The sequence below is a fragment of the Mirounga leonina genome, unplaced genomic scaffold, assembly GCF_011800145.1.
Source record: "Mirounga leonina isolate KUSES-001 unplaced genomic scaffold, KU_Mleo_1.0 Mir_94, whole genome shotgun sequence".
NCBI classification, from domain to species: Eukaryota; Metazoa; Chordata; class Mammalia; order Carnivora; family Phocidae; genus Mirounga; species Mirounga leonina.
This window is the reverse complement of record NW_023270855.1, coordinates 49,471,574-49,497,959: the sequence shown is the minus strand read 5'-3', so window position 1 is coordinate 49,497,959 and position 26,386 is coordinate 49,471,574. Positions and strand designations below refer to the sequence as shown.

Here is a 26,386-nt window from a genome sequence, read left to right as displayed (position 1 = left end):
CCCTCTCCTTGCCCAGCACCCACAGACCCCTGCTTTACCCTCGATTGCCCGCCCACTTAGCACCCTGGTGCCCGCTCATCCTTCCATCTGCCAGTCTCTGCCCCACCTGGTAACTCCTGGAGGTCTTATTTGAGGGGGTGAGGATTGAGGCACTGGCGAGTGCTGGGGGTCCCCCCATTAGCCCACCTGTGTCTCTGCTCCCCTCCATGTTTTGTCTCACCTCCTGTCCACCCTAGGGCCAGCACCTAACCTTGGGGACTACAGTAACTGGATGGGGGAGGCAGGCTTTTGTGTTTGTGTTTGTGAGTAAGTATGGGCAGGTGGCCTTATACCTCAGTGAGTTCATCCATTAAATGGGGGTTCCACTGAGATAATGGGTGTGAAAGTTCCCTGAGGGAGACCTGAGCTAGGGGCCTTAATCCTTGTCCCTCCCCCTCCCATGAGCCAGGCACCATCCCCCTTCCAGAGATAACTGGAGCATCAGTAGCTCCCCCCTTCCGCAAAGAGCCCAGGGGCACCTGGCTCCTCCCCCCCAGCCCAAGGGAAGGAAGACAGAAGTTACTAAGTTACTGACTACATCAATGCCTGTCTTTGGGGTGGGGCTTCCACACCCCCCCCCCCATCACCCTGTGGGGCAGGAGTGGCAGGCCTCACAGGCCTCCTCCAAGGAGGGGTAGGCAGGGGTAGCCCTCCCAGTGCCCTCTGGGGGGGTGTCTCCCAATTGTGGTGGGGGCCCCCTGCAGCCTGTGTCCTGTCACCCCCCATTGCCCCCCGCCCACCCAGAGACCATGCATCCCCTGGCAGGTGCATTTATGGGGGAGCAGCAGCAAGACCCCCTGTGACAGTAAGGAACCTCCCACAGCCTGCTCCTCCCCCTTCACACCCCCTTGGAGGTATAAGGAGGGAACTGACAGCCCAGACTCCTAGGCTCCAGAGAGGGGAAGGGAGGGGCAGAGAGGAAGGGGTAGAAAGACGAGCTTTGGGCACGCAGGGTTTATTCTCTCTCTGCCCCTCTGCCTGGCACACATTGCCCAGCTATGGGAACCTTCGACCTATGGACAGATTATCTGGGTTTGGCACGCCTGGTGGGGGCTCTGCGCGGGGAAGAGGAGCCCGAAACCAGGCTGGACCCCCAGCCACAGCCAGCTCCAGGACCAGGGGCTCAAAGGCCCAGCCCGGAATCACCAGCTCCTGAACGCCTGTGCTCTTTCTGCAAACACAACGGCGAGTCCCGGGCCATCTACCAGTCCCACGTGCTCAAGGATGAGGCGGGCCGAGTGCTGTGTCCCATCCTGCGTGACTACGTGTGCCCCCAGTGCGGTGCCACGCGCGACCGTGCCCACACACGCCGTTTCTGCCCGCTCACGGGCCAGGGCTACACCTCTGTCTACAGCTACACCACCCGCAACTCAGCTGGCAAGAAGGTGTCCCGGCCTGACAAGGCAAGGACGCAGGACTCAGGGCATCGCCGAGCAGGAGCAGCCTGTGCAGGTGGCTGGGGGGACCCGGTGTGGAGGGGGTCGACCCTGGGCTTGTGGCTAAGCCCTCGGGGCCTCTGTGAAGTAGGATTAACCCCAGTGCCCACTTTAGAGGGTTGGGGGGAAATAATCAGTGTAGAAAACTTAGAACAATATTCTAGAAGTGTTGCCCAGTGTGAATAAGCTGGGGCTGGGATTAATCTGTGGCCTTGCGCAGGGGACCTCTCTGGGCCCACGGGGAAGTTGCTCTCCTTCTCCAGGCATGGGGTGCTCTGTCAGGGAGGCTATGGGGACTTGTGACAGGATCTGCAGTTAGGTGTAGCAGGGGCTCCAAATCCTGTTTGGCACTTGGGAGCTGTGCAGCCTGAGAGAAGTTCTCAGCCTCACTGAACCCCAGCTTCCTCGTGCTTCTCCTTTGTTCACTCATTTGCCAAATAGCTTGTGTGCCTTTTGTGCTAAGTGCTGGGCTGTACCAGCAGTGGAAAAAGGTAGAAGGGAGAACGGCATTTAAAACAGTGTGCTGAGTACTGAATGGAGGAGTCTAGAGGAAGCACCTGATCCAGATGAAGGGGTCCAGGAGGGCTTCCTGGAGGAAGTGACTTCTCGAAGTCTAATTTGGTTTGATGGATGCTAGAAGTGTAGCCCAGGCACTGGGGCTCGTTCAGGAACTTAGTGTAAGTTCAGTGGATCTGGAACAAAATGGGTGCATGTCTGGTAGAGAGGGAGGTGTCAGAGATTTGGGGGCCAGCGGAAGAGCCTATAGGTCTTGGGCTTGGGTACTAGGGAACCACGGAAGGGGCAAGACCAGGTCTGCATGTTTGAGTGTGTTAGACCTCAGCTGACTGGTTGGATCGTGAGGACACTAGTCCTCCAGGCAGAAGTGTCCATGGCAGCAAGGAGGGAGAGGGGCCTGGCACCGAGGGAAATGTATGTTTGGAGAGGAACATCGGGAGTTTGCTGTGTGTGGATCAGCTCAGGAGGGCAGCTGGGGTGAAAGCTTATGAAATCTTTAGCTGAAGCCTCCCTGAGGTCTGGCTCTCCCCACTCTGCTTGGCCCACCATGTGGGGTCACCCTGTCTCATCAAATGTGGATTCCAATTCTGCAGGTCTTCTGCAAGTCTGGGTGGGGCCCCAGGACCTGCTCCCAGCCGTGTGGGAAGGCCAGGGAGCAGGGAGGCTGCAGGCTTTGGGTAGCTTGAGCGTACGTGGCAGTGGTTGTTATTATAGACGTGAAAGGCCTCAGCTCCTGTGGGGTTTTAAAGCAGAAATTGTTTTAGCAACTTTGTCTTTGCAGAAGTCAGCTGACAGGGAGGTGGGCCTGACTGGGCCATACTGCTGCCCTTTTGGGTGCCCTGTGTGGGTACAGCCTCCCCATCAGGGTGTGAGCTCCTTGAGGGAGGTGACTGGGCGGGACGACCCCACCCTCACCCCCGGCAGCTCTGCAGGGAACATTTGATCGAAGAATTGAGTAGATACTATTCCCCCAAGAGATTCAATGAGATCCACCTGGGAGGTGGGGGGAGCTGAGGGGACATAGAGATGATGGTCTCAGAACCTTCTTTTTTCTCTTAAGTTGGAGGGAACAGGGAAGTTCCCTTCCCCAGGCATGGAGGGTGGGGTGGAGCCCCCCTTACCACCAGACTGGTAGAAAGGCCAGCCTCCTGTAATGTTCTGGGTGTAACAAATCTGGGGTCCCCGGAGCCCTGCGGCCACAAGGGGGCAGCACAGTCAGCCAGAATTAAGAGTTTCTGTGCTTTGTGTCCAGCTCTGGGTCCCACCCTGGGCGGGCCAGGCCTGGAGTGTCACAGGGGTGCTATCCTAGGAGCAGCCCCCAGGTGGTGCTAGAGCCCCAAAGCCCTGAAGTTTGAACCTGTACTTTGGGAGCATTGAATCATAACCTATTATTGTTTTTCTCCTTTTAAAATCCAGGTTCCAAAGGTGCTGGGAAGTCTTCTGGACCTTCACCCTCTTCCTGCTGCCCCTCCACTTCTGCCTAGGAGACTGGTGCAGGGAGGATGGAGATGCTGCCTTCCCCTGGGTGTGGGGACCCAGGCTCGATGGAGGATGTATTTTCTGAGAAGATCCACCTTGCAGGGACCTGTCCCTCGGCCCTTGCCCCAGCCTGGAGGCCTGGTAAGAGAGCAGGGCCTGAGAGCACAGCTGAAAGAGCCCCCATGAGGAAGGAGGTGGCCCTCAGGCACCCTGGCCCTCCTTCCCCAGCACTGGGCACCCAGTCAGCACTCAATAAATGCTTACGAATGGATCAGCGTAATAGCCCAGGTCTTGGGATGAGGTAGCGTGAACAGCTCCAGAGGGGCTGGGGCACCTCTTTTCTATCCTGACTGCATCCATGAGCCCCCACATGTCCCCACCTGTTACTTGGATATTCTGGTTGATCCTGGAGCATTGGGTGAGCTGCTTTATGCTGAGAAATGGAAGTGGGCACCACAGGGTGACTGTGGGGTTTTGAGGGGTCACCCCAGCACTTCTGAGCACGGCACTCGCTGCTAGGTTAGCGCCATGAAGCCATTTCTATGATGTTTGGAATTTTCAAACTCCCTTCCAGCCATCCCTCACACAATGACATGCCAAATGGGTAGAATTCTACACATTGGAGGCGGGGGCCTGATCTGAGAGGTGAACTGAAAGACAATTAGACCAAGCCCTCCCTCCTCCTTCAAATCATCCTGACCAAGGAGGCCCTCAGTGAATGTTAAGGTCCTCACAGATGCCTCAGCAACGGGGCCATGGAGTCACACGCCAGACTCCTCAGAAGGGAAGGACTTGGGGGCGCAGGTGTAGGGCTAGGCAAAGAATGGGAATATGTCCTGGGGGGGTGGACCAGCCAAGACCTTGGTCAGGAGGCACCACGGAGGTGATTTGGCTCTGCCTGGGGAGAAATGGGAGAGGGATGGAGACCCATCACCACCCAGGTAGTGTGACCCAGTTCTCCTGTGCCAGGGCGGTGTTTGTGGGAATCTCTACTCTCAGTCTGCTCCTCTGGCCTCCAGAGGGCAGCAGGTGGCAAGTGTCCGTTCAAATTCTTCCCCCAAGCCAAGGGCTGGCCTGGGAACCTGGGCTCCATCCCTAATAGCCCACACTGTCTCCCAGAGTTGGGTGGGAGCAGGATTTGGACTTTGCAGGTCCCCTCTGCCCTTGGCTTTGGACTTGAACTCCAAAGGACGTGAGGCCACCGAAGGAGGAGGGCTGGGGTGAGCTGGGGTGAGCTGGGGATGGGAGACAACCCTTGAAGACAGCCTGCTGCCCAGGCTTGGAGCGGGGAGGGGAGGAGGAGAAAGAAGACACAGAGGAGGGCTCCTTAGCAGCCCTAAGAGTTTCAAATTGAGTTAGGGGACACCACATCCCAGTTACCCCCAGCTGTTTGCAAGTGCTGATTGTATAGACCAGAGCTGCTGGGGCTTGAGACCCACGGAACCAGGAGAATGGACATGTCCTGGCAGGTTCAAGGGAGGAGCTGCACATCCAGCCAGAAGTGGTGGGGGACCTTGACCCCCCCCACTTCCCTCCAGCATGGGGCTTCCCGGGGTCTAAGAAGGCAGGGGGAGGGGAGACCTGCCTTGACTGTAGGAATCAGGGTGTGGGAGTCACTGGCCAAAGGACTGATAAAGTCTCGGGTCTGGTCAACCTTTTGGTCACCAATTTAGAAGCACGGTGTTCTATAAAATGGGTTTGGCGGCAGCACCTGCTTAGGACAACATCATCAGGGTGTGTAAGGCTTGGCACTAGCTGTGTCTGTATCAGTAACAATCCGCCAGGACTGCCTCCTTCCAGTCTGGGGCCTAGAAGCAGGTTGTGCCTCGGAGGATGGGTAAGGCCATCTGAGCACTGAAAGCAAACCTGCCGACTCTCCAGTTGGGTGATCAGCTACGATGTCTCAGTGGGCTTGCTGCTCCACGATGTGGGGGTGTCTGTGCTTGAATGTGTACACACACGTGCACACACACAGCCACCCATTCCTGGAGACTCTGACACATTCAGTAACTTGTGGGGAGCCCTTGATTCACAGGGCCCTGCAGTAGCCCAACCTGCCCTCCCGGGGAGGATGAGAAATAAAAGGAGAAAGAGGTGGTTAGGGAGGTTGGTGGGCGGAACATTAAGGAACTGAAAATACCTCAAACCCCAAATAGCAGGTCACAGATCCACACTAGGGAAACATTTATTAATGGTCTAACCAGAAGAAATAAAATGGAAATCCGGAGAAAAACAAAGGTACCACCAACAAAGGGAGCCCTTTTCTCCACCAGGAAAGAAACAAATTCTGAACCTCCCATAACCTGAGCTAAAGAACGAAATTTGCAGATCCAGATAAACATCTGGGTGGCTCTGGGCTCTGCTCAGAAGCAGCTGGCTTCCGGAGGGTGGGGGGCACGACCAGCCTCCTGCTGACTGCCTGTGGCCTCTGCTGTAACCCGGGGTGCGGGGGGAGAGCAAGTTCCATCCCTTACCGACTCCCAAGGGAGGCAGCTGACATGGGCCTGGCCTCTCATTTCCCATGGGAAGCTGACTTCCGGGTCATCTGAGGGGAGGCTTCTGGGGCCCACTAGGACCTGCTGGAGCATCTTACAGGATAAACCAGGGGGCACACAGGGCCCTGCAGGCTTTCCGGGGTCTGCTGAGGGAATGTTCCCAGCTGTCTGGCGGCAGCACCTCTGGGGGCCAGCGCAGAGCAAACACGCACAGGCGCTGTGAGTTTGTGCACGTGCACGCACACAAGGTGCTCCTGAGGTGGTCTGGAAGTAATCTACAAATCCCTCCAGGATTGCTGCCCTGGAGGGAGATTCCCAGCCCCCTTTGATGTGTAGGGTGCCGGGGCTTTCCCTGCCAGCCTCGCCTTCCGGTAGCTGAGGCGCTTGAAGGCCTCCAGGTCCCGGTGGGCGCTCATGATCAGCCGGCTGCATGGAAGTTGCAACAGGAGCTGTGTGTGCTCCACCAGACGCCCAAGTGGGGACTACACCTCCCATTCGGGCACAAGCGCCTGCTCACACTCCCACATAAGCTCACGCACGTGAACACTCACGGGTCTTGGCCACACAGAGGCAGATGCAGGCCCCGGGCCCTCCCTGCCATCCCCCAAGGCCCCATCCCCCCTGCCACCCCTTCCGCCCCGTTCATCCATGGATCCTAGCCCAGCGCTTACTTCAGGTTGGAGAGCTCAACAACAAGACCGTGCACGGTGTCTGTTGCATCCTCCATCCTGGCGGCTTCACAGGCCTTGATCCCTACACAGGTCCTGGCGGGAAAGGAGGGAAGACAGGAGGTCTGACCTCACTGGACAGCTCTGCCAAACTCCGTTCTGGGGACTTTTGCTGGGCCTGGAGCTGTCTTCTCTAGATATTAATACCTTTTCCAGATATGAAGCCACCAGAGGCAGAGCGCTGATGGCCAACCCAGCTGGCTCTACCATCAAGAGCACATCCAAAGTCCAGCCTCTTCTCCCGACCACCTCGGTCCTTGTCTGGACAGTTGCCACAGCCTCCCTGGCCCCCTGTTCCGGCCCCTACAGCCTGTCCCCCATTCAGCACTGGGGTGGGGTGGGCTGTGAAAATAGAAACCCAGCCCAGCACCCCTCCCCGAAGCCCCTGCACCATCTGCCAGCACCTCCAGGCCCCTATCCCCCACCCCCCCTTCCCCTTCCTCCCCTGCTCCAGCCACATTGAATTCCTGGCTGTTCCCTGAGCACTTCTGAGGGCCCTGGAATGTTCTTTCCCCAAAGTCTCCTCCTGGTGGGGGGAGGGAGGCTTCCCTGATCGCCACGTTAAAATTTTAACCCCTTCCTCACTGTCTTTTTCTCAACACTCCACCATCTGACTAATTTGCTTGTCTCTCACCCTCCCACCCCCACCAGATGGAAGCTGTGTGTTTTGTCCCACACTGTCTCCCCCGTGCCCAGAGCAGTTCCTGGAAAAGCTGGCACTGGATGGCCTTAGTATCTATGGAAGGGGTAGATGCACCACAGCACCCACTGTACGTAATGCATGTGGCCTGTGCATGTGGGCAGAGGGCTGCCCTCCTGGACTCAGGCCAACAGCTGTTCCTAAATCCTCCTCCACCCCAGCGTGGCAGTGTCTCCTGGGCTATCACTACAGGGACTCCAGTTCTACTCCACCCGCTTCAGTCACCCTGAGATGGCAGGCCGGCCTGGCCTTAGCCTCTGCATGTCTCACTCAGCCATAGGCCACTGAACCAGACCCATGACCTGCCTGGGGGGCTTCCAGATGTCCATGTGGGTTACATCAGAGGCCACCGGAGATTCAGACATGAATCTCCCTTCTCTTTGCTTAAACAATAGTAGGGTCACTCTAGCTATAAACTGCCCCTGATCCCCACATGTGCGTGCGCGTGCACGCGTGTGTGTGGCAACAGGTGGTACAAATGTGTGCATGAGCAGGAGATGGAAACGTGGCCACCCTCTACGCTGAAGAGGAGGAGGAGAAAGAGAAAGGAGATACACTCTGCCAAGGGCTGTGTCCCTCACCCCTCCTCCACACCACTTGCCAGACAGAAACAGAAACTTGGCCATGAATAATCGATAAGCCGCAGCCTGTGCAGAGAGACCAGTTCAAGTACAAGGTAACAGGAGAGGACTGTCACCCAGCGCTAATGGCTGGCAGGGCTGGGAGGAAGGACACAAAGGGAGGTGATGGATGCGAGAAGCTCTGGGGTGGAGAGAGAGGACCCCCCAACACACACACCCCCCATACCACACACACACACACACACACACACACACTCTCTCTCTCTCTCTCTCTCCATGGCCTGCAGGAGGGAGAGAAAGCAGCCTGCCTCAGGGCACTGAGCCAAGTGAGGAGATGGGGCGAGTCAGGAACAAGTCAGGACCTCTGGAGGGCCCTCTGGATGCCAGAGTGGGAGCGGGCCCAAGGCCACTGGTTTTTATCCCTGTTTGGGTCCCCTTCCCCTCCACAGAGATTCAGGGTAAGCTCTAGATCCTCTCTCTAGAAAAACACATCTAGTACATTAAAACAACCTATGGAACTGGGGGCTACTATCCCAGGGGCCCTGGGGAGAGACTCTGGTTTAGCTGTAGATCGAGGATCACCAGTTCTCCACTTGCGGGGAGCAGCGGCATGCACAGTGTGAAAGACGGGGCTCGGCTCCCTTCCTGAGACCCATGGAGGGAGAGGCAGGGCTGAGGCTCGGCGGGAAGCCTGCTTGTCCCTCTCCCGCTCCCCCTGCTTGTGTTCCTGCTCTCGCTCGCTCTGTCAAATTAATAAATAAAATCTTTAAAAAAAAAAATGTCAACGGTGGTTTAATGTTCATGGAAAATGTCAGCTCAATCACGGAGGGGACATACGTCCCTCTGAAAAGAGGCAAAGAGGCTGGGGTAGAGTGGTGCCAGTGCCAGGAAAGCAGCGACATTCTCCCCTCGCAGGGACTTAGGGACGACTGCTGCAAGGGCAAGAGTCCTGGGTTAGCCTCCCCCTTGCCTACCTCAGCTGGAGCTCCGTGAGAAGGCCTCCATCAGCATGTGGGCTTGTGCCAGGCCAACAAGAGTCCAGCCTGGTCCCCGCAGGAAACAACTATGAAGAGAGAACACACCTGTGAATGGCCTCGCTGGCTAAGCTCTGCACTGGGAAGGAAGAGGACATGCAAGGCACCTCTCAATTCTCCTGGGCTGTGTCAGGAACACAGAGGTAGAGACTCCCGCAGAAGAAAAGTGGTGCAGCGGAGAGACAGGATGCCCTGACAGCTAAACCTGGGGGCCACCAACCCGGGCTGCAATCACCCTCCCCATTCAGAAGGAGCAGACAGGGCAATAGGAGTCCTGACCCTGGTGTCCCCTGCTGAGTCTGTGCTTTCTGAAAGGCTGATCTGTGTTGGCCGATGGCTCTGTCCCTGACAGCTGAGGCGTGGCACTGTCTCCTGCTTGTCCTGCAGTATCTAGAAAGGTACAGAGAAGACCCTCAGTGACGCTGAGTGGAGCGAGGTGGGCACCTGGTGTTGAGGGGAAGAGGTTGGCCAGGTAAGCCACCTGTTTTGTGTCAGGGAAAGATTTTACAAATATATGGTCAGGGGAAAATTTATGATAGGGTAGAGAGCCAGATAACCCGGAGAAGCTTAAGTTTCTAAATGTCAACGGTGAGGGCGCCTGGGTGGCTCAGTCAGTTAAGCGTCTGCCTTCGGCTCAGGTCGTGATCTCAGGGTTCTGGGATCGAGCCCCACATCGGGCTCCCTGCTCGGCGGGAAGCCTGCTTGTCCCTCTCCCGCTCCCCCTGCTTGTGTTCCTGCTCTCGCTCTGTCAAATTAATAAAATCTTTAAAAAAAAAATGTCAACGGTGGTTTAATGTTCATGGAAAATGTCAAGCTCAATCATGGAGGGGACATACCTCCCTCTGAAAAGAGGCAAAGAGGCTGGGGTAGAGTGGCCAATCCACGGCCTCTCTGAGGAGACCAAAGTCTAGAGTAAGAAGGGATCTGTTCCAAAGATGTCCTTTCAAAAGCAGGCCCCTCTCCCCTGACGGGCGGGGGATGGGATGAAGGGCTTGAGCTATAGCTTACACCTGCAAATTGTCCCTGAATCCCAAGAACAGACGCAAAGAACTGCTTGTAGCCCAACAGTTCTCACTGGGGGATGATCACCCCTAGGCACTTCACATTGGTCAGCACACTTTGGTGGGGGGAGTGCTACTGGCATCCAGTGGGTAGGGGCCAGGGGTGCTGCTCAGCACCCAAAATTGCACAGGACAGCCCCGCCCCAGAGAACTATCTGGACCCAAATGCCAGCAGTGCCTGCTGTGGACAACACAGTACCTCCCAGGCATCTGGCCTACTGTTTCACGTAAGTGACTCTGATTTAAAATACAATTCACCCAACTCACTGGGCCATTCTTGGCCCTGAGGAATATTCCCCCTCCTAACATTCCAATCACTGCTCCCACCAGGGCTGTGTAAATGTTTGACACAAGGGCAGTCCTTGTACTGAATGTGCTGGAAGCCATCACTGTACGACCCAAGAGGGACTTGTAATCAGCTTTTATTTTTTTAAGGATTTTATTTACTGGGGCGCCTGGGTGGCTCAGTCAGTTAAGCATCTGCCTTCGGCTCAGGTCATCATCCCAGGATCCTGGGATCGAGCCCCGCATCAGGCTCCCTGCTCAGCAGGGAGTCTGCTTCTCCCTCTCCCTCTGCCCTTCCACCCTGCTCATGCTCTCTCTCGCTCTCAAATAAAAATCTTATTTTTATATTTATTTGAGAGAGAGCACAAGCACGGGGAGCAGCAGAGGGAGAGGGAGAAGCAGACTCCCCGCTGAGTACGGAGCCCAACACAGGGCTCCGTCCAGGACCACCTGACCAAGGGCAGATGCTTAACTGACTGAGCCACCCAGGCCCTGGAATCAGCTTTTAAATGACACTCGTTATGCAGTGTACAGAGGCTCCACCAGCCCTGTGGTGAGTGTCAGGTCCTAAGGGAGCTACTACAAGAAGAAAATACCATGCTTTCCTGGGAGGGGACCTGGGTTTGAAACTGGTCTATCACTTCTGTGTAACCTCTGTGAGGCCCCCAGTTGCCTCCTCTGAAGCAGTGCTCACATAAGCTGTCCCACTGCGGGGGAGGGGGGCCTGTTGGTGGGAGGCCGCTGCTGCCACTCTCCATCCACCTGCACTCTGTTCCCAAGTGTCCCTGTCCACCAGGTCTTCCTGCCGGGCTCCATCCGGTACCTTTCTGTGGGAACCTGCTTGTGCCGAGGTCGCCCTGACATGTTCGGGAACGCCCAGTATCAAAACAAAATGTGTCCAGACGTCAGCAACCTTGTCAGGGCAGCGCCTCCGCCCCTGGAGGACCTGTCAGGTCTGCCCACCCCAGCTGTCTGCCAGTTCCCTGCACTGCGGATTCTTTGTTGTTTTCAAAGCCCAAAGTCACTGGCAGCCCATCAGGAAGGGCTTGCTTCTTTGCCTGCTGGATGCCACTAAATATCCCAACCGCTTCCTTTAGCCACGGCCCAACAGGCAGAGACTGGGAGTAACTTAGACTCCTCTTCTTTCCAAGGGAGGGGTTTATATCGTTCACGGGCTGAGGCTCTAGTTACAAGATTTCAGCTGTGCCAGCACCTGCACCCCTACCTATCCCAGGTGCTTGTGTTCAAGCTCTAGGACTGGGCTGTACTGTGACTTACTTTCCATAATCTTGCTCATCTGGTGATCGAGAAATGGGTGGCACAGGAGCCAGGGGCCCACATGTGGCAGGGAGGGCCTGGTCTGAAGTCACCTTGCACGTAAACACTGTGAAGGGCCAGAAATGACCCTCGGCCCTCCCTTGGGAAGGCGGCGCCTTGGAGACCCACATTTGCCCAACCCAGCTACATTCCCCTCTGTGGCTGCAGCAGCTGGCTTTCCTCAGCTGGGTACCAGATGAAACACTATGCTTGTGTTTCAGGGCTGGGTCGTATGAAAAGACTCTCTAAGTGCTGAAATGATAGGGTACAAAATGTTCACTCTGGGAGAGAGGTGGGAATGGTACTACCACAAACCTCACAGAGGCAGGGACCACACCCAATCTGTTGATTCCTGGCAGAGCAGGCTCTTGATAAGCATGTAACTGAATTAATGTTTTAAAGATCTCAACAGGACAGCCGAAGAAACAGAGCCCGATGTTTGTGAAGCAAGTTGGGCTCTGCGCTCCAGGTCAGGGCATCTGAGGCACAGGTGTGGAATCAGGCCAACCTGGGAGCAGACCTGGCCTGTCTCCCTCCCAGCTGTGTCACCTGGGGCAGGTGCCTGAACTCCTTCGGCCTCTTAACCACACCCAGGATGTGGAAAGAGAACCACCTACCTCTCAGAGTGTGACTGCAAAACACTTAACCCAGACTCAGGCGTGCCAGTGGTCAAGGATGTGGTGCTTCCCTGGGGGCGGGGCCAAAGCAAGTCTGCCACCTGCCCCCAGACAGGCCAATGGCCTGCACAGGCTTGGCAGCTGGGGAAGGTGATGTTGGGTAGCTCTCCCACAGCCTGCTGGGCAGGCAGATCCCTGAAGAAAGCAAAGTCCCTACAAATTCCAGCAGGAAAGCAAAATTGTGTCTATGTTTGAAAAAAAAAAATCGTATGAGGACCCTGAAATGACCCTTAAGATGGGCAAAGGCTCTCTCCAGTTGGGGACTGAAGTCCTCTCCCCCAAACCCAGCTTTGACGTGGCTGGCTTTTTCAAAGTGACCCCTCAAGGTCTCAGGCATCCTCTTTATATCCCTCAGAAACCTGCAGCTAGAGCCAGGCCCTGAAGTGTGGAGAGGGTGGGTAGAACTGGGGGCTCCAGTCAAGGAAGGGAGGACCTCCATCAACTCTGCCTAGGCTGACAGAATACATGAGTGTCACTGCCTGGGCCTCTTCAGCTCCCACACAGACAGACCCCTTACAGAAAGGCAGGTCTGTCCTTTCTGGAAAATCACTGACTCCATACCCACCAAAGCTGCAACTCATTCCTCTACACCCGTGTGCTATATAAACAGATGGCCATGCACCCCAAATTCCACACACCCCCTACCGGGTGGCTTGGGAGAGGCTCACACCACTTGACACCTATCCTGGGATGGTCTGCCATAACGTGGGGAAGCTCTTACCTGCACAGGTGAGGCTTCAAAGTCAGGGGCTTCCAGGGCATCCCGTATCTGGCTGTCTGGCAGGAAGTCAGGTTCCATGGCCGGGGACTCCCCCAGCACAGCCTGGTCTGCAGAGCCAGGAGGGGGCTCAGACCAGCCTGTGGGGTCTGCGGGGGCATCTATGCTGTCCTGGCAGGCCCTGGTCTCCTGGGAAGGGCCACCCACAGCTTCTCTGTGCACTGGTGGAGCAAGGGCTCCAAGAGACAGACTGAACCCCTCAAGGTCTCGTTCAGGGCTCTGGCGACCTAACTCAGTGGCTTTTTTACGTGTGGGCTGCAACAGCAAAGGCAGTGCACACACACCTCCGAGCCCCTCTGTCTGATCAACACCTGGGCCCATTTCCGAGGCTAGAAGACTGGAATCTCCAGCACCTATTGTGGGCTCTCTTATCCCGTGATCCAGAGCCAAGGAGACTGCAGGGCCCCCCAGGGTGTTGCCAGGGCGCTTGTCTTCCCACCCTGCCTCCCCTCTATGTCCTGTCTCCCCAGCGAGAGGTACGTAGCTGAGCAGGCTCCCACTGCAGCCTCCATCAGGGGCCTTCCCCCTGGGACAGGTAGGTGCTCTGGTACTGGCCTGTTCATCTGGCCTGGCCACCTCTGGAGCCCTCTGTTCTGGCTCGGTGGGGTCTGTGCTCACATCTGTGATGACAATGGTCTCAAGGGAGGAGTGTCTTGGGTTGCTACAACTCTGTTCTGCTTCCCTGCCAGTCTTGCTGGGTATCTGCATGGGGTCAGAGAGGCCCTGGGCTGCAGATCTGGGCTCTGGATCCTGAGTGATGGGACCTAGGACGCCGTCTCCTTCCTCCTGATGCCTCTCAGGCAGGTCAGCCCCTGCTCCCCCTTTGGCACCTGTTTCCTGAAGTGCTCCTTGGTCTGACTCCTCTTCAGCATCACTGCTCAGCAGGAGCCCTTTCTGGCCATGATAGCCTAGAACCCAACACCCTTCCTTGCTTTCACCATCTGTTGTCTTGGCTCCTTGCTCCGAAAGGTGGTCCTGGCTGGCCCTCTCGGAGGCCAAGGGCACTGTCCCCCATTCTGGAGAGGCATCGATGGAGGCTGAGGGCTGAGGATTCCCATTGCCAGGCACAGGTGTCATGGGGTTTTGGTCTCTGTGCTCAGGGTGGGTGCTGTCTACCTGGGTCTGGGCACCCAGCTCCCTGGCCTCCCAGGAAGCAAGCCCTAGGGACTCCTCCCACAGCTGGCTTCTGGCCTGCTGGGCACTGGGCTCTGGTGGTGTTTCCTGTGGAAAGAAAAAGACTCAGCCTTGAGCCTTCAATAATCAACCATTCTAAAGGGGGTGCCTGGGTGGCTCAGGCTTTAAGCATCTGCCTTCGGCTCGGGTCATGATCTCAGGGTCCTGGGATCGAGCCCCATATTGGGCTCCCTGCTTAGCGGGGAGTCTGCTTCTCCCTCTCCCACTCCCCCTGTTTGTGTTCCCTCTCTTGCTGTCTCGCTCTGTCAAATGAATAAATAAAATCTTTTAAAAAAATTTAAAAAATAAAGATTTTTTTAAGTAGGCCTCATCCCCAATGTAGGGCTCAAACTTATGACCCTGAGCTCAAAAGTCAAACACTTAACCAACTAAGCCACTCAGGTGCCCCAGGATTTTTCTAGTTGTAATTGCCCCTGTACAAAGTCTCCGATGCTGCACATGATGCACCCAAATAGGGTTCAGTACCAGTGCTGGGCACAGTTACAGCCAGAGCTGGAGGGGGAACTGGAAACACAGGAACCCTCCTTCCATCAGCTCCTTTCCACCAGCATCAGGCACACGGAGGCTCTTGGACAGATCAAGGATACAAAAATGAAGGGGGCCTGTGGATTCTGCCCAGGTCAATTGTCTGATGCTAGCAATGGATGCTAGTTATAGAACATGTAACCACTGGAGGAAACCGGAGGAGAGCACACATGGACCTCTCTCAAGTGTTTTGTTTTTGTGGTAAAATACACATTACATAAAACTCGGCATCTTAACCATTTTGAAGCATACAGTTCAGTGGCATAAAGTACGTTTACATTGTCGTGCAAACATCACCACAATCCATCTCCAGAACTCTTTTCATCTTCCCAAACTGAAATTCTGTCCTTATCCCTCTCTTCCAGCATCTGGTATCTACCAACTACCTTCTCCCTGTACAACTTTTTTTTTTTTTGAGAGAGAGAGAGAATGTGTGTGTGCGTGTGCCATGGGGGGTGGGGGAGCAGAGGGAGAGAATCTTAAGCAGGCTCCAGCACGGAGCCCAATGTGGGGCTCGATCCCATGACCCTGAGATCATGACCTGAGCTGAAATCAAGAGTCGGAAGCTTAACTGACTGAGCCACCCAGAAGCCCCTGCCTCTACAGATTTGACTCCTCTAGGGACCTCCTATAAGTGGAATCCTATAGTATTTGTTTTTTGGTGGCTAGCTTACTTCACTGAGCATAATGTCCTCCAGGCTCATTTATGTTGTAGCAGGTGTCAGAATGTCTTTGCTTTTAGGGTACCTGGGTGGCTCAGTTGTTAAGTGTCTGCCTTCGTTTCAGGTCATGATCCTAGGGTCCTGGGATCGAGCCCTGAATAGGGCTCCCCGTTAAGCGGGAAGCCTGCTTCTCCCTCTCCCACACCCCCTGCTTCTGTTCCCTCTCTCGCTGTCTCTCTGCCAAATAAATAAATTCTTAAAAAAAAAAAAAGAATGTCTTTGCTTTTTAAGGCTGAATAATATTTCATTGTATAGATATGCAATGTTTTGTTTATCTATTCATCTATTGAGGGACACTTGGGTCCATGCTGTTTTTGCAACTTTCTAGGAGTCTATAATTATTTCAAGATAAAAACCTAAAAGAGCAAGAGGGAGAACTGAATTGTCCCTAACAGAGATAGAGATGACCTGAGCAGGGTGGGAAAGGAGGGTTCTGGCTGGGACATAGATAGCTAACTGTCCTTTAGGAGGATGGCAGCTCAATCCAGGCACTCAGGCCTAAACCTAAAGAAACACTGCAGCCCCTGGATCTCCCCCAACTCTGGATGCTGGTAGCTGACATTTCCACCTGGTATCTCCTGGTCACCTCCAACAATACACGACCAACACCAGCTCCTGAGTGTGCCCTCAGAGGCTCCCTTTCTCGACTTCAGCAACTCCATCCTTCAAGCTATTCAGGCCCCAAACCCTGGAGTCAACCCATCACCTCCCTTCCCCTCACATCCATGCCATCAACTCTTCCCTCAAACTGGACTGCAAATAATTACATTTGATAGGTAGGGACTGAGGCTTGTAACCAAGGGCACTCTATAGACAGCAACTGTCCCCCTTCCCGTGCTTCTTTCATACAGTGATCAGCGCTGAGGGAGACACCTCAGCCACAGTTACCTCTCTACACCCATCAAGCCCAACCTTCCTAGGAGGGTCTGCACTGCCAATATCAGACCACTGAAGGCCAGAGCCTGTCAATCTGACTTCAGTGAAGCCATTGGCAACCAGCCGCTGAGTTACACATAGCGTTTCCCGCACATTTTCAGTCAACAGTGAAGCTAAAACCCCTCTTATTACTTAGTTAATTTTAAGTAAGCTCTACACCCAACATGGAGCATGAACTCACAACCCTGAGATCAAGAGTCACATCCTCCACCGACTGAGCCGGTCAGGCGCCCCAACCCCTTGTTTTTAAATTAAACTTTTTGTGAGATCACTGTAGATTTATATCCAGTTATGAGAAATGATGGGGAAAGACTCCTCATGCCCTTTACCCAGTCTCCCCCAATGGTAACATCTTGCATAACTCGAGCACAATATCACAACCCAGATACCGACATTGATAAAGTCCACCGACCTTATTTGACTTTCCGGCTTGACCTACACTTGTTTGCGTGTGTGTATGAAGTTCTATACAGTCCCCTCGTGGTGGAGGCTGTGCATCCACCACACAGACAAGATATGGAAAATCTCCAACACGGGATCCCTTGTGCTGCCATGTGTAGCTACACTCGCCTCCCTCCCACCCTGCCCACCCTGCTCCAACACCCTGCAACCACTAACCTACCCACCATCTCTGTAATTTTCTCATTTCAATAACGTCATGCAAACGGAACTCTACAGTGTATCACCTTTTGGGACTGGCTTTTCCCACTCCACATAATGCCCTGGAAGTCCATCCAGATTGTTGCGTGTTTCACTAGTTTGTCTCTCTTTTATTGCTTGGTTGTGTTCCATGGTGTGTTCAGCCATTCACCCACTGAAGGATATCTGGGGTGTTCGCAGTTTGGGATGATTACAAACACGGCTGCCGGAAATGCCCACCCCTCACTTTTGTAGGGGCCTCTGTTGCCAGAGACATCATCACCCCCGGGGCTCAGAGTGGAAAGGATGAGAGAGTATATTATAAGACCCATTCCCCCACCCACCCCAAGCCACACAAAAGCTTCCAAGAAGTAAAGGGGTTCAGGGATAGAATATGGGCTGTCTTTCTGCATTTTTACTATTCTCATGCAACCTGGGGAAGAGGGCCGTGGCCTTGACCGCTTTGCTGCAGGCACAGCTGTCCTTAGCGCCTTGCACGGGCCTGGCACGCACTCCACAGACATCTGTAGCATGGTGTACGGAAAAGGCGCATGCAGACAAGTACAGGTCTAGCCAGTGTCAAAGAAAACCAAGGTTGAACTCAGTTGCCAAGGCTGGGCCAAGAAGAAGCTGTGTCTATTGGGCTCACCTGACTGATTTTAGGGGTTCCACCCCCAAGGTCCTCTTCCCGCAGCTCTGCTTGTCTTGTCACTGTCTTCCTGGGTTTTGCAAACTGGGGGACAAACCTCCTGGCTGAGTTCTGTAAACCAGATACAACAAGAACAAAACAGCAATAAAGATAAGGGGAGGAATGAGGTTTCAGAAAACAAACGCTAAACCAGTTCCTTCCTTGCAGCCTCAAATGCAGCCCTTGCCCTCCGTCCCCAACGCAGTCTCACCAGCCTGTCAGCCTGCTGGTGAGGAATGGAGACAAGAACTCCAGCTTCAGGGAAGCAGTGTCATTGGTTATACATGAGGCCCTAAAACAGGCTCACCTGGGAAAGAAGAGCAGGAACTGGCTCCTCTTCTGGTTGCCCGAGGCACCTGGAGGGATCTCCTGCTTCCTCATCATGGGAGCTGGGTGGAGAAAGACAAAACAGAGGAGGTTCTGAAGTCCTAGGATGCTGTCAGTGTGTGTGGTGAGGCAAATAGATGAATCCAAAGGCAAAGTGTGCTCAGTCTCCTGTAAGAGAGGCCCTGAAGCACCTGCTTAGAGAGGGTGGGATGGAAAAGGGGAGCAGCACCTAGGGTGACACTTGGCTGCCAAGAAGGGTGCAGAGGCCCACATCTAGAATCCAAGCTGCCTGATCTGGCAGCAGTTTACTCTTATAATCCCAGGAACTGGCTCCTAAGATAAGAACAGGAATTCTCATTTGGAATGACACTCCAACCCCCAACTCTGTAAATTCTAGAGAAATGAAGCTGTAGATTAAAAAAAACAAAAACAAAAAACAGTGTCTAAAAAAGCAGGTGTGGGGCGCCTGGGTGGCTCAGTTGGTTAAGCGACTGCCTTCGGCTCAGGTCATGATCCCAGGGTCCTGGGATCGAGTCCCACATGGGGCTCCCGGCTCAGCAGGAAGCCTGCTTCTCCCTCTCCCACTCCCCCTGCTTGTGTTCCTGCTCTCGCTGTCTCTGTCTCTGTCAAATAAATAAATAAAATCTTTAAAAAAAATTAAAAAATTAAAAAAATTAAAAAGCAGGTGTATTCACAATTGCCAAAATGCAAAAGCAACTGAGGCAGCCTTCAGTGGGTAAATGGATAAACTGTGTGCATCCAGACAATGCAGTATTATTCAGTGCTAAAAGAAATGAGCTATCAAGCCACGAGAAGACGGAGAGGAAACTTAAATGCATATTCGTAAGTGAAAGAAGCCAGTCTGAAAAGGCTAAGTAGGTACTGTATGATTGCCACTCTTTGCCATTCTGGAAAAGGCAAACCTATGAAGATAATAAAAAGATCAGTGGTGCCAGGGTTGGGGAGGGGAGGGATGAACAGATGGAACACAGGATTTGAGGCATCAAAAGTATTCTGTATGAGATTATAATGGTGGATACATGTCATTCTGCATTTGCCCAAACCCACCGAACATACAACACAGAGTGAACTCTGAAGTAAATTGTGGATTGTGGGTGATTATCATATGTCAGTGCAAGTTCACCCTTGGTAACAAATGTACCGCTCTGGTGGGATGGTGATGGGGGTGTGTGTGCGGGGGAGGGGGGGGTGGTGGCTATGAGAAATCTCCATACTTTCTCTCCAATATTATCGTAAGCCAGGCCTGGGTAGCTTAGTCTGTTAACTGTCTGCCTTTGGCTCAGGTCATGATCCTGGGATCCTGAGATCAAGGCCCGCATTGTGCTCCCTGCTCAGTGGGGAGTCTGCTTTTCCCTCTCCCTCTGCCCTTCCCCCTGTTCGTGCTTGCTTGCTCAATTCACGCGGTCTCTCTCTCTAATAAATAAATAAAATCTTAAAAAAATTATTGTAAACCTAAAACTGCTCTAAAAAAATTAGGTCTTTTTAAAAAGCATGTGAGACTTACGGTTTTATCTAAATAAATGTGGATATGTATATTAAGAAAACAGATCAAAACCTGGAACTAAAACTAAGGGGAGGAACAGGAAAGGGGAACAGGAAAAAGCATGAAGATACAGTAATAGGGTTTTTTTTTTTTTCCCCACAGTAATAGGTTTAAATTGTATTGGGGAGCTGATGGAGATAGAATAAATCTAGATACTGATAGCAAGAGTCTGTCAGAAAAATTTTTTAAGATTTTTTATTTATTCATCTGAGAGAGAGAGCGTGAGCACAAGCAAGGGGAGAGGCAGAGGGAGAGAGATAGTGGGAGAGGGAGAAGCAGACCCCCCTGCTGTGCTGAGAGCCTGATGAGGGGCTTAGTCCCAGGACCAGGAGATCATGACCCAAGCTGAAGGCAGATGCTTAACGACTGAGCTACCCAGGTGCCCCTATTTGAAAATTTTTATTCAGAATGGGTTGTTTGGGTGGCCTGTAGGGTACTAGTTAGGATTTCATTTCTCAACATAAATGTGTTTGTTTGCTTTATATTGTTCTTTTCTGTTATACTTCTATGCACACGGTATTTTTTTTTTTTTTTAAGATGTATTTATCTGAGAGAGTGAGCGAGCACATGTGTGGGGAAGGGGCAGAGGGAGAGAGAGAGAATCTTTAAGCAGACTTTGCGCTGAGTGCAGAGCCCAGTGTAGGGCTTGATCCCAGGACCCTGGGATCACGACCTGAGCTGAAACCAAGAGCCAAACGCTTAACCGACTGAGCCACTCAGGCACCCAGCACGTGGTATTTCTTAATAAAACATTTTAGGGCACCTGGGTGGCTCAGTTGGTTAGGTGACTGCCTTCGGCTCAGGTCATGATCCTGGAGTCCCTGGATCGAGTCCCGCATCGGGCTCCCTGCTCGGCAGGGAGTCTGCTTCTCCCTCAGGACCCTCCCCCCTCTCATGTGCTCTCTCTCATTCTCTCTCTCTCAAATAAATAAATAAAATCTTAAAAAAAAAAAAATTTAAAAAACAAAACTAGAAAAAAGAGGGTGGGAACCCAGCAAGATGGGCAGTGCCTGGGACCCCACGAGCTCTGTTGGCCTCGCCAGGATGGGGGAGCACAGTAATATTGTGGCACCTGGGAGAATGGCTTAGGTGTGACATGTGGCCCCTCTTCATAGCACCACACACAGCAGTGCTACCTTTTGTCTTAAGACTGCAATGACCTGAGATCACACATCTTCCACCTCCAAAAACAGTTTTCTTGATCAGACCGTGTGCTGTAATTGTTTACTCAGAAAATCTGGTAGACCAATCCATGAGGCTTTCTCTGAGGACTTCTGGTAGCAGGAACCCTCCTCCTAACTCCTGCTAACCCTTTCTACTTTGCTCTAGTTATATGCGGTTTAACCCCATGAACAAACTATTCTCCAGATCTTCCTTTTTTCCCCACTGTGCTTAATTACATATTCCTGAGGGAAAAAAAGGGGGGGAGCTGGGAAACCATGGTGGTTAGGAGCACGGGAGCCAGACACAGCCAGATCCCCAGCTTGTGCTGCACCAGCTCAGTGGCCTTGGGCAAATACGTCATTTGATCTCTCAAAGTCTCAGAGTCCTTGCCTGTGAAATGGGGATAAAAACCTACCTCACAGTGCCATGAGGATTAAACAAACGGATAGGTGTAAAGTGTTTATCATTAGCCCACTGTCTGACACGTAATTGCTATCCCCTTCCATGGGTTATTATTTCGCAGACCCACAACTCCATCAGTCCTTTCTTGGTGAAGAAGGGATGCGGGATAAACATGGATTTGACCAGCAGACAGGACAGATGCATTCTATTATTAAGTGACCTTGACAAATCCAAGGTTTTCCTTGCTCGTGGTTAAAATATCAACCTTCATTGCTCGAGAGGAGAGTCTGGGGAAGAAGGCTTTGAGAAGCAACCGGAGGGCCGCTGAGCCCCCAGAGGGAGGTGTGGAGTTGGATGAGTCATGTTGTCCCCTCCCCTTTGCATCCTGTCTACTGGGCTGCTGGGCTGTGTCCCCTGTCGGTGGGGAGACTTGCTGGAATGTTCTAAGCCACCTACCTGGAGGCTGTCTGTACTGGTTCTTCTGTCCTCTGCTCTGCAGAGGGAATGGGTTCTAATCTGCCTTCTGACTCTTCAGGGAGACACAAAGAGCCCCGCTCAGAATTCTGGGGGGGGCCGTCAGAGTCTCCTAGCCTTGGGTTCTTTGGGGCCTTCAGAGGACGGACTCCTCCTCCTGATTTAGAGAGAAAGGAAGATGAAGGGATGGGAGATGCAGGGAGCATGCACGACCATGACTGACAACCAAACCTGGCAGGGCCACTGCTGCAACATGAGCAAGCTAATTCCAAGGGTAAGAAATCCCCTGCTCTGACTCTAGCCTAGAGAGAGAGATGGGATGGCACCTTGTCCAAGAGTTTAGGTGGCCATGGGATTCAAAGGCTTTTTACCCAAGGACTGGTTATGACTGAGACTGAATCCTGAGGTAACCTGGCCCAGCCAACTGTCTCTCTAGGAAGGTGTGTACTGGCTTCCATGAGTCTCAGCTCAAATGTTGCTGCAAAGGGCCATCCCTGACTTCTCTATACAGCAACCCCTTTCAGACTCATGCTCTGTTTTAATCACTTCACAGTTTTGTTTTTTGTTTTGTTTTGTTTTTGTTTGAGAGAGATGGGGGGGGAAGGAAGAGAGAATCTTAAGCAGGCTCCACGCCCAGTGTAGAGCCTGACATGGGGCTCGATCTCAACCCTGAGATCATGACCTGAGCTGAAGTCAAGAGTTGGAAGCTTAACTGACGGAACCACCCAGGCGCCCCAACTTCAGTTTTTTTTTGTTTTTGTTGTTGTTTTGCCAGTATCTGACATACTGGTTATTTTCTGTCTCCCTCAATACAAGGAGGGGCCTATCTCTGCTGAGTTTCAAGTGCCTAGCAGATCATCTAGTACATTGTTGGTGCTCAACAAATACTTGGTAGATGACTGAATAAACACATTTGTAAAACAGAGATCACCACCAGGAAACATAGACAGGACTAAATTATGTGCAACTCTAGTTTTCCGTGATGCCTGCAGATTATCTGTCCTGGGAAAACTGGGACCTAGGGTCGAGTGCTAGGGAAGTGATGTCCCAGCTGCCCCTTGGTCCCTTGTATTTCTGCGGTATGTTCCCCATCACTGAAAAAAAAACTTAGGAGCCTAACACCTATTTGCTGAGTGAAGGAAACTTCCTTACACAGAAACTGCCAATAGTGGCTGACTTCTAAGGTCTCCCCAAACCTGGCCCCAACCTAATTATCAAAAAACAAATGATAAGGGTTGAATCTAGTGAGTTCCATGACAGACGTTGTCCTGAGAAGTTGGGTGTGTTATGATAAACTTCAAGGTGGGGTTCCCACTGTTACACCCATCTTATGGGTAAGAAAGCTGAGGCATATGGAGACCAAGGGATCTGGAATGGGATCCAGTCAGTCCAACTCCAGAGCCTGCATACCTAAGTGTATTTGAGCATTTACTGAGCACCTACTATGTGCTGTGCCTCTGACCCCACAGAGAGAACAAAAAGGCAAACCAGACCCTGGCCTGATCTTTCTGGAGGTCAGTCAGGTAGACCCTTTCCAACCTCAGCTCCTACACACCTTGAAGTAAACCCGTTGAACAAGCTCCCTCTCCCTAATACTGATCACCAGGGTTCTTATTAGCATTCACTCGGCTGTTTGTGCTCCAGTAGACCACCATGACATTTCTGTAATTTCTGAATTCTGTAAGTTATGGTGTGCCCATTTAGAACTTTACCGTACTGCTATGTATTTGATTAGCACTCTCAGTGAGAAGCATTTTTCTTTCTCTCCTGACTAGACCCTGAGGGTTATGAGGGCAGGAATTGAATCTGTTGCACCCTTTGATCTCCTCCTTGCCCTGCCTTTCACCCCACCCTGCTTAGGTGTTCACCCCAGTGCTGCACTCAGAGCAAGGCTCCAATGAATGCTTCTTACACAAGCATATTCCCATCTTGTGATCTGCCAAAAAAAAAAAAAAAAAGGTGAAATCAAGCAGCTTTGTTTATTTGGTTTCTTAAGATGCCCAAACACTAGCTCGCTTTGCTCATCCAATAGACATGTGCACCAAATAAAAACCAAAATATCAACAGAAGTGAAAAGCCTCCCATTTCCTTCCTGTGATCTGTCCCCAGAGGACTAATTTAAGAAAAACTAAAGGCAGAACCTTATGTTCAACACCAAAGGCCAAAGACGTTGGGAGGGAAGGGCTTCTTTCACCACCTGCCAGAATCGTCTTCCTCTGTCCCCACCCCCTCTAGGACACACAAACAGCTGTCCTGGGCCAGCCTGGGATCCACTGAGCTAGGGAGCCCACTGCCAAGAGAGGCCCCAAATGACCTGCTGTGGGTGGGCCTGGCTGTCCCCAGCTTCCCCCACCCAGGTCAGTGAAATTCCTGTGTTTCCGAGCAGCCTGTTGCTCATCTTACACAAAACATTTTCAATCCATTGCTAATTTTTCTATCCCACATTGTGGGGAAAAAAAAATGAGTGCTACTCCCTATGCTCATTATCCAGTAAGTAGTCATTTCTAAACTTTTAAGAAGTTTAAATTATCTTCGACAATAACAGGGAAATGGAGCTATGTAATATTGCGTGTTTTTCTTTGTGCATGAGGAAATTATACATATATATATATTGACAAGTAAAGACGCTCATGATAAAGTAAAAAATGGGGATTGCAGATCAGCATGTGTGATGATTCTATTTTCCAGTAAAAAACACTGTATTTGTGTATACATAGAAGAAGTTTGGAAGTAGTGTACTGAGGTTCATTCCCTGGCTTTTTATGCTGTCCTGTGATTGATCATTGTCCCATGGTTGTGCTGGACATTAACCTTAGGGGAAGCTGGAGGTAGGGTAGAAAGAACTCTGAACTATTTTTGCAAGTTTTCTGTAAGCCCCAAATTATTTCAGAATGAAAAGGTTTTTGTGTTTTTTTGTGTTTTTTTTTTTAAGTCTGGAAGGAGAATCCTAATACCAGCATACACTTGTGTACTACCTAGGGTCTATCCTTCATGCTTTACAAATATTAATCCTCGTATGAACTCTAGGGCAGAGTTCTCCACCTTGGTACTCCTGACATTTGGGGCCAGATCATTCTGTATTGTGGGCACTGTCTTGTGCACTGTAGGATTTAGCACATCCCTGGCCTCAATCCACTAAATGCCAGTAACCAGCACCCCCCCCCCCCAACAAACACACATCAGTTGTAGAAACCAAAAATGTCTCTAGACATGTCCAGTGTCCTGAGGGGCAAAAATCCTCCCCCCAACCAGGTTGAGAATCACTGTTTGAATGGAAAGGGTAGGTGCTTTTATTATCCTCTATTTATAGTACTCTGAGGTACAGAGTAAGTCATCTACAATCACACAGGGAGCCTGAGAGCTGGGATGAATCCAGGGTTTTGGTTCCAGAGTGGAACACTTAGCCACACACCCAATGACCTTGTAGCTCTATTCAAAGGTCATCTCTGAGAGTGCACCCCTGGCCTAACCGTGGGATCCCACAGAGATTGGAGGAAGCTCCAGAAAGCTTTCACTTTTTACTGTATGCACTTTCCACAACTTATACTTTTCTTACTAGCATGTATTAAATCACTTTTTTTTTTCAAGGAGCTTGATGTGATCATGTTAGCATTTCTGCAACAAATAAGCCTACATTCCTCTTATACCAGAAGCAGCAATAAAGCAGTGTCAACTTGAATGTCCAAATACCTGAAGTCCGAAGCTTTTTCCTCTTACTCATTTTATCCCTCTTGAAAAATCTGAAAACAACGAGCAAAATCCCATCATTACAAGTAGCCCCCGTCCCTGGGGACAGACCCAGTGACCCTGGCTGAGGGCAGAAGCCACCCTCACCCCACCTCAGTCCATCTGGCTGCCCCCGAGGGCCAAGCTGGACGGAGTCACAGCCACCTTGGGCCATGACCGGGTAAGAAAACCTCCTCCACGTTGCAGAGAGCGGAGGGAACGACCCATCTGCCCATCCAGGGAAGCCCTGACGACCCCAGCTCTAGTCCCTAAATTGAGACAGGCTGTGTGAAGCCCCCTCCCCCCCGGCTGTGGTCTGAGACCCTTCCAGGGACACCTGAGGATTCTGGAAGGAGCCACCTGGGGCCCTTCGAAGGGTCAGGAAGTCCTGTGGGGGATGCCTGGGGCCCTGGAAGCAGGAGTCGCCACAGACCAGCTCCTGCCCGCCCTGGGGGCCAAACAAGCCCAAACCGACCTGGGCCACTGAAGTTGCCAAGGTCCCTGTGTCCTTATCAGGAACTGAGTAGGTCTGCCTGGATCTGTTGGGGAACAATTCGGTTAATTATTTGCGTTAGGATTTTTTTGGAAAATAAAAGGCAAAGTTGGCCCTCACGGAGGCGGGGCGGCTGGCAGTCTGTAGCTGAAGGGCGGGTAGGTCCCGAAGCCCGAGCGCTGTGGACCCGACTTCCGGTGACCAGACCCACACTAACCCCACCCCGGCCCCCGAAAAGTGTGGGATGCCCAGACCAGGGCCGCCAGGAGAAGCCAGAGCCTGCAGGTAAACACGGGACGCCGAAAGCCCGGCGGCCGCCACCGCCCCTCACACCTGCGCGCGCGCTCCGCCTCTTTCCCGCGCAACCCGCCGCACCGTCGCGCGCATGCGCGACGCTAGCACCGCC

General features: G+C 52.5%; 2 protein-coding genes across 4 annotated transcripts; one reads left to right on the top strand and one right to left on the bottom strand.

The window, feature by feature from the left end:
* Window positions 1-814: 814 nt before the first annotated feature.
* Window positions 815-3,570, top strand: NANOS3 (nanos C2HC-type zinc finger 3). Its single transcript, XM_034997031.1, has 2 exons — window positions 815-1,491; window positions 3,408-3,570. Exons 1-2 carry the CDS (start codon window positions 1,038-1,040, stop codon window positions 3,473-3,475), a joined length of 522 nt encoding a protein of 173 aa, XP_034852922.1. The 5' UTR covers window positions 815-1,037; the 3' UTR covers window positions 3,476-3,570.
* On the bottom strand, window positions 1,675-26,356 carry CUNH19orf57 (chromosome unknown C19orf57 homolog). 3 transcript variants are annotated; one of them, XM_034997029.1, is made up of 11 exons: window positions 26,314-26,356; window positions 25,963-26,026; window positions 25,452-25,501; window positions 21,744-21,918; window positions 18,138-18,219; window positions 17,792-17,902; window positions 13,070-14,347; window positions 9,288-9,398; window positions 8,949-9,037; window positions 6,637-6,729; window positions 5,416-6,391 (listed from the first exon to the last, which is right to left on the bottom strand). In XM_034997029.1, the coding sequence occupies exons 3-11, from the start codon at window positions 25,480-25,482 to the stop codon at window positions 6,241-6,243; spliced, it is 2,121 nt and encodes a 706-aa protein (XP_034852920.1). In that variant the 5' UTR covers window positions 25,483-25,501; window positions 25,963-26,026; window positions 26,314-26,356; the 3' UTR covers window positions 5,416-6,240. The 3 variants fall into 3 exon arrangements, with proteins under 3 accessions (XP_034852921.1, XP_034852920.1, XP_034852919.1); XM_034997030.1 differs by lacking the exons at window positions 5,416-6,391; window positions 25,452-25,501; window positions 25,963-26,026; window positions 26,314-26,356 and adding an exon at window positions 1,675-2,724 and having other exon boundaries at window positions 21,744-22,041; XM_034997028.1 differs by lacking the exons at window positions 25,452-25,501; window positions 25,963-26,026; window positions 26,314-26,356 and having other exon boundaries at window positions 21,744-22,041.
* Between the last annotated feature and the right edge of the window lie 30 nt (window positions 26,357-26,386).

Excerpts from the sequence above, each read along its gene's own strand:
- CUNH19orf57 (XM_034997028.1), bottom strand. The coding sequence starts at position 21,967 with ATGCTCCCTGCATCTCCCATCCCTTCATCTTCCTTTCTCTCTAAATCA. Across the intron at positions 9,399-13,069 it reads TTGAAGCCTCACCTGTGCAG|ATACTGCAGGACAAGCAGGA; the intron begins GTAAGAGCTTCC and ends GTACCTTTCTAG. Across the intron at positions 6,392-6,636 it reads GTTGAGCTCTCCAACCTGAA|CCGGCTGATCATGAGCGCCC; the intron begins GTAAGCGCTGGG and ends ACTTCCATGCAG.
- NANOS3 (XM_034997031.1), top strand. The coding sequence starts at position 1,038 with ATGGGAACCTTCGACCTATGGACAGATTATCTGGGTTTGGCACGCCTG. Across the intron at positions 1,492-3,407 it reads AGCAGGAGCAGCCTGTGCAG|GTTCCAAAGGTGCTGGGAAG; the intron begins GTGGCTGGGGGG and ends TTTAAAATCCAG.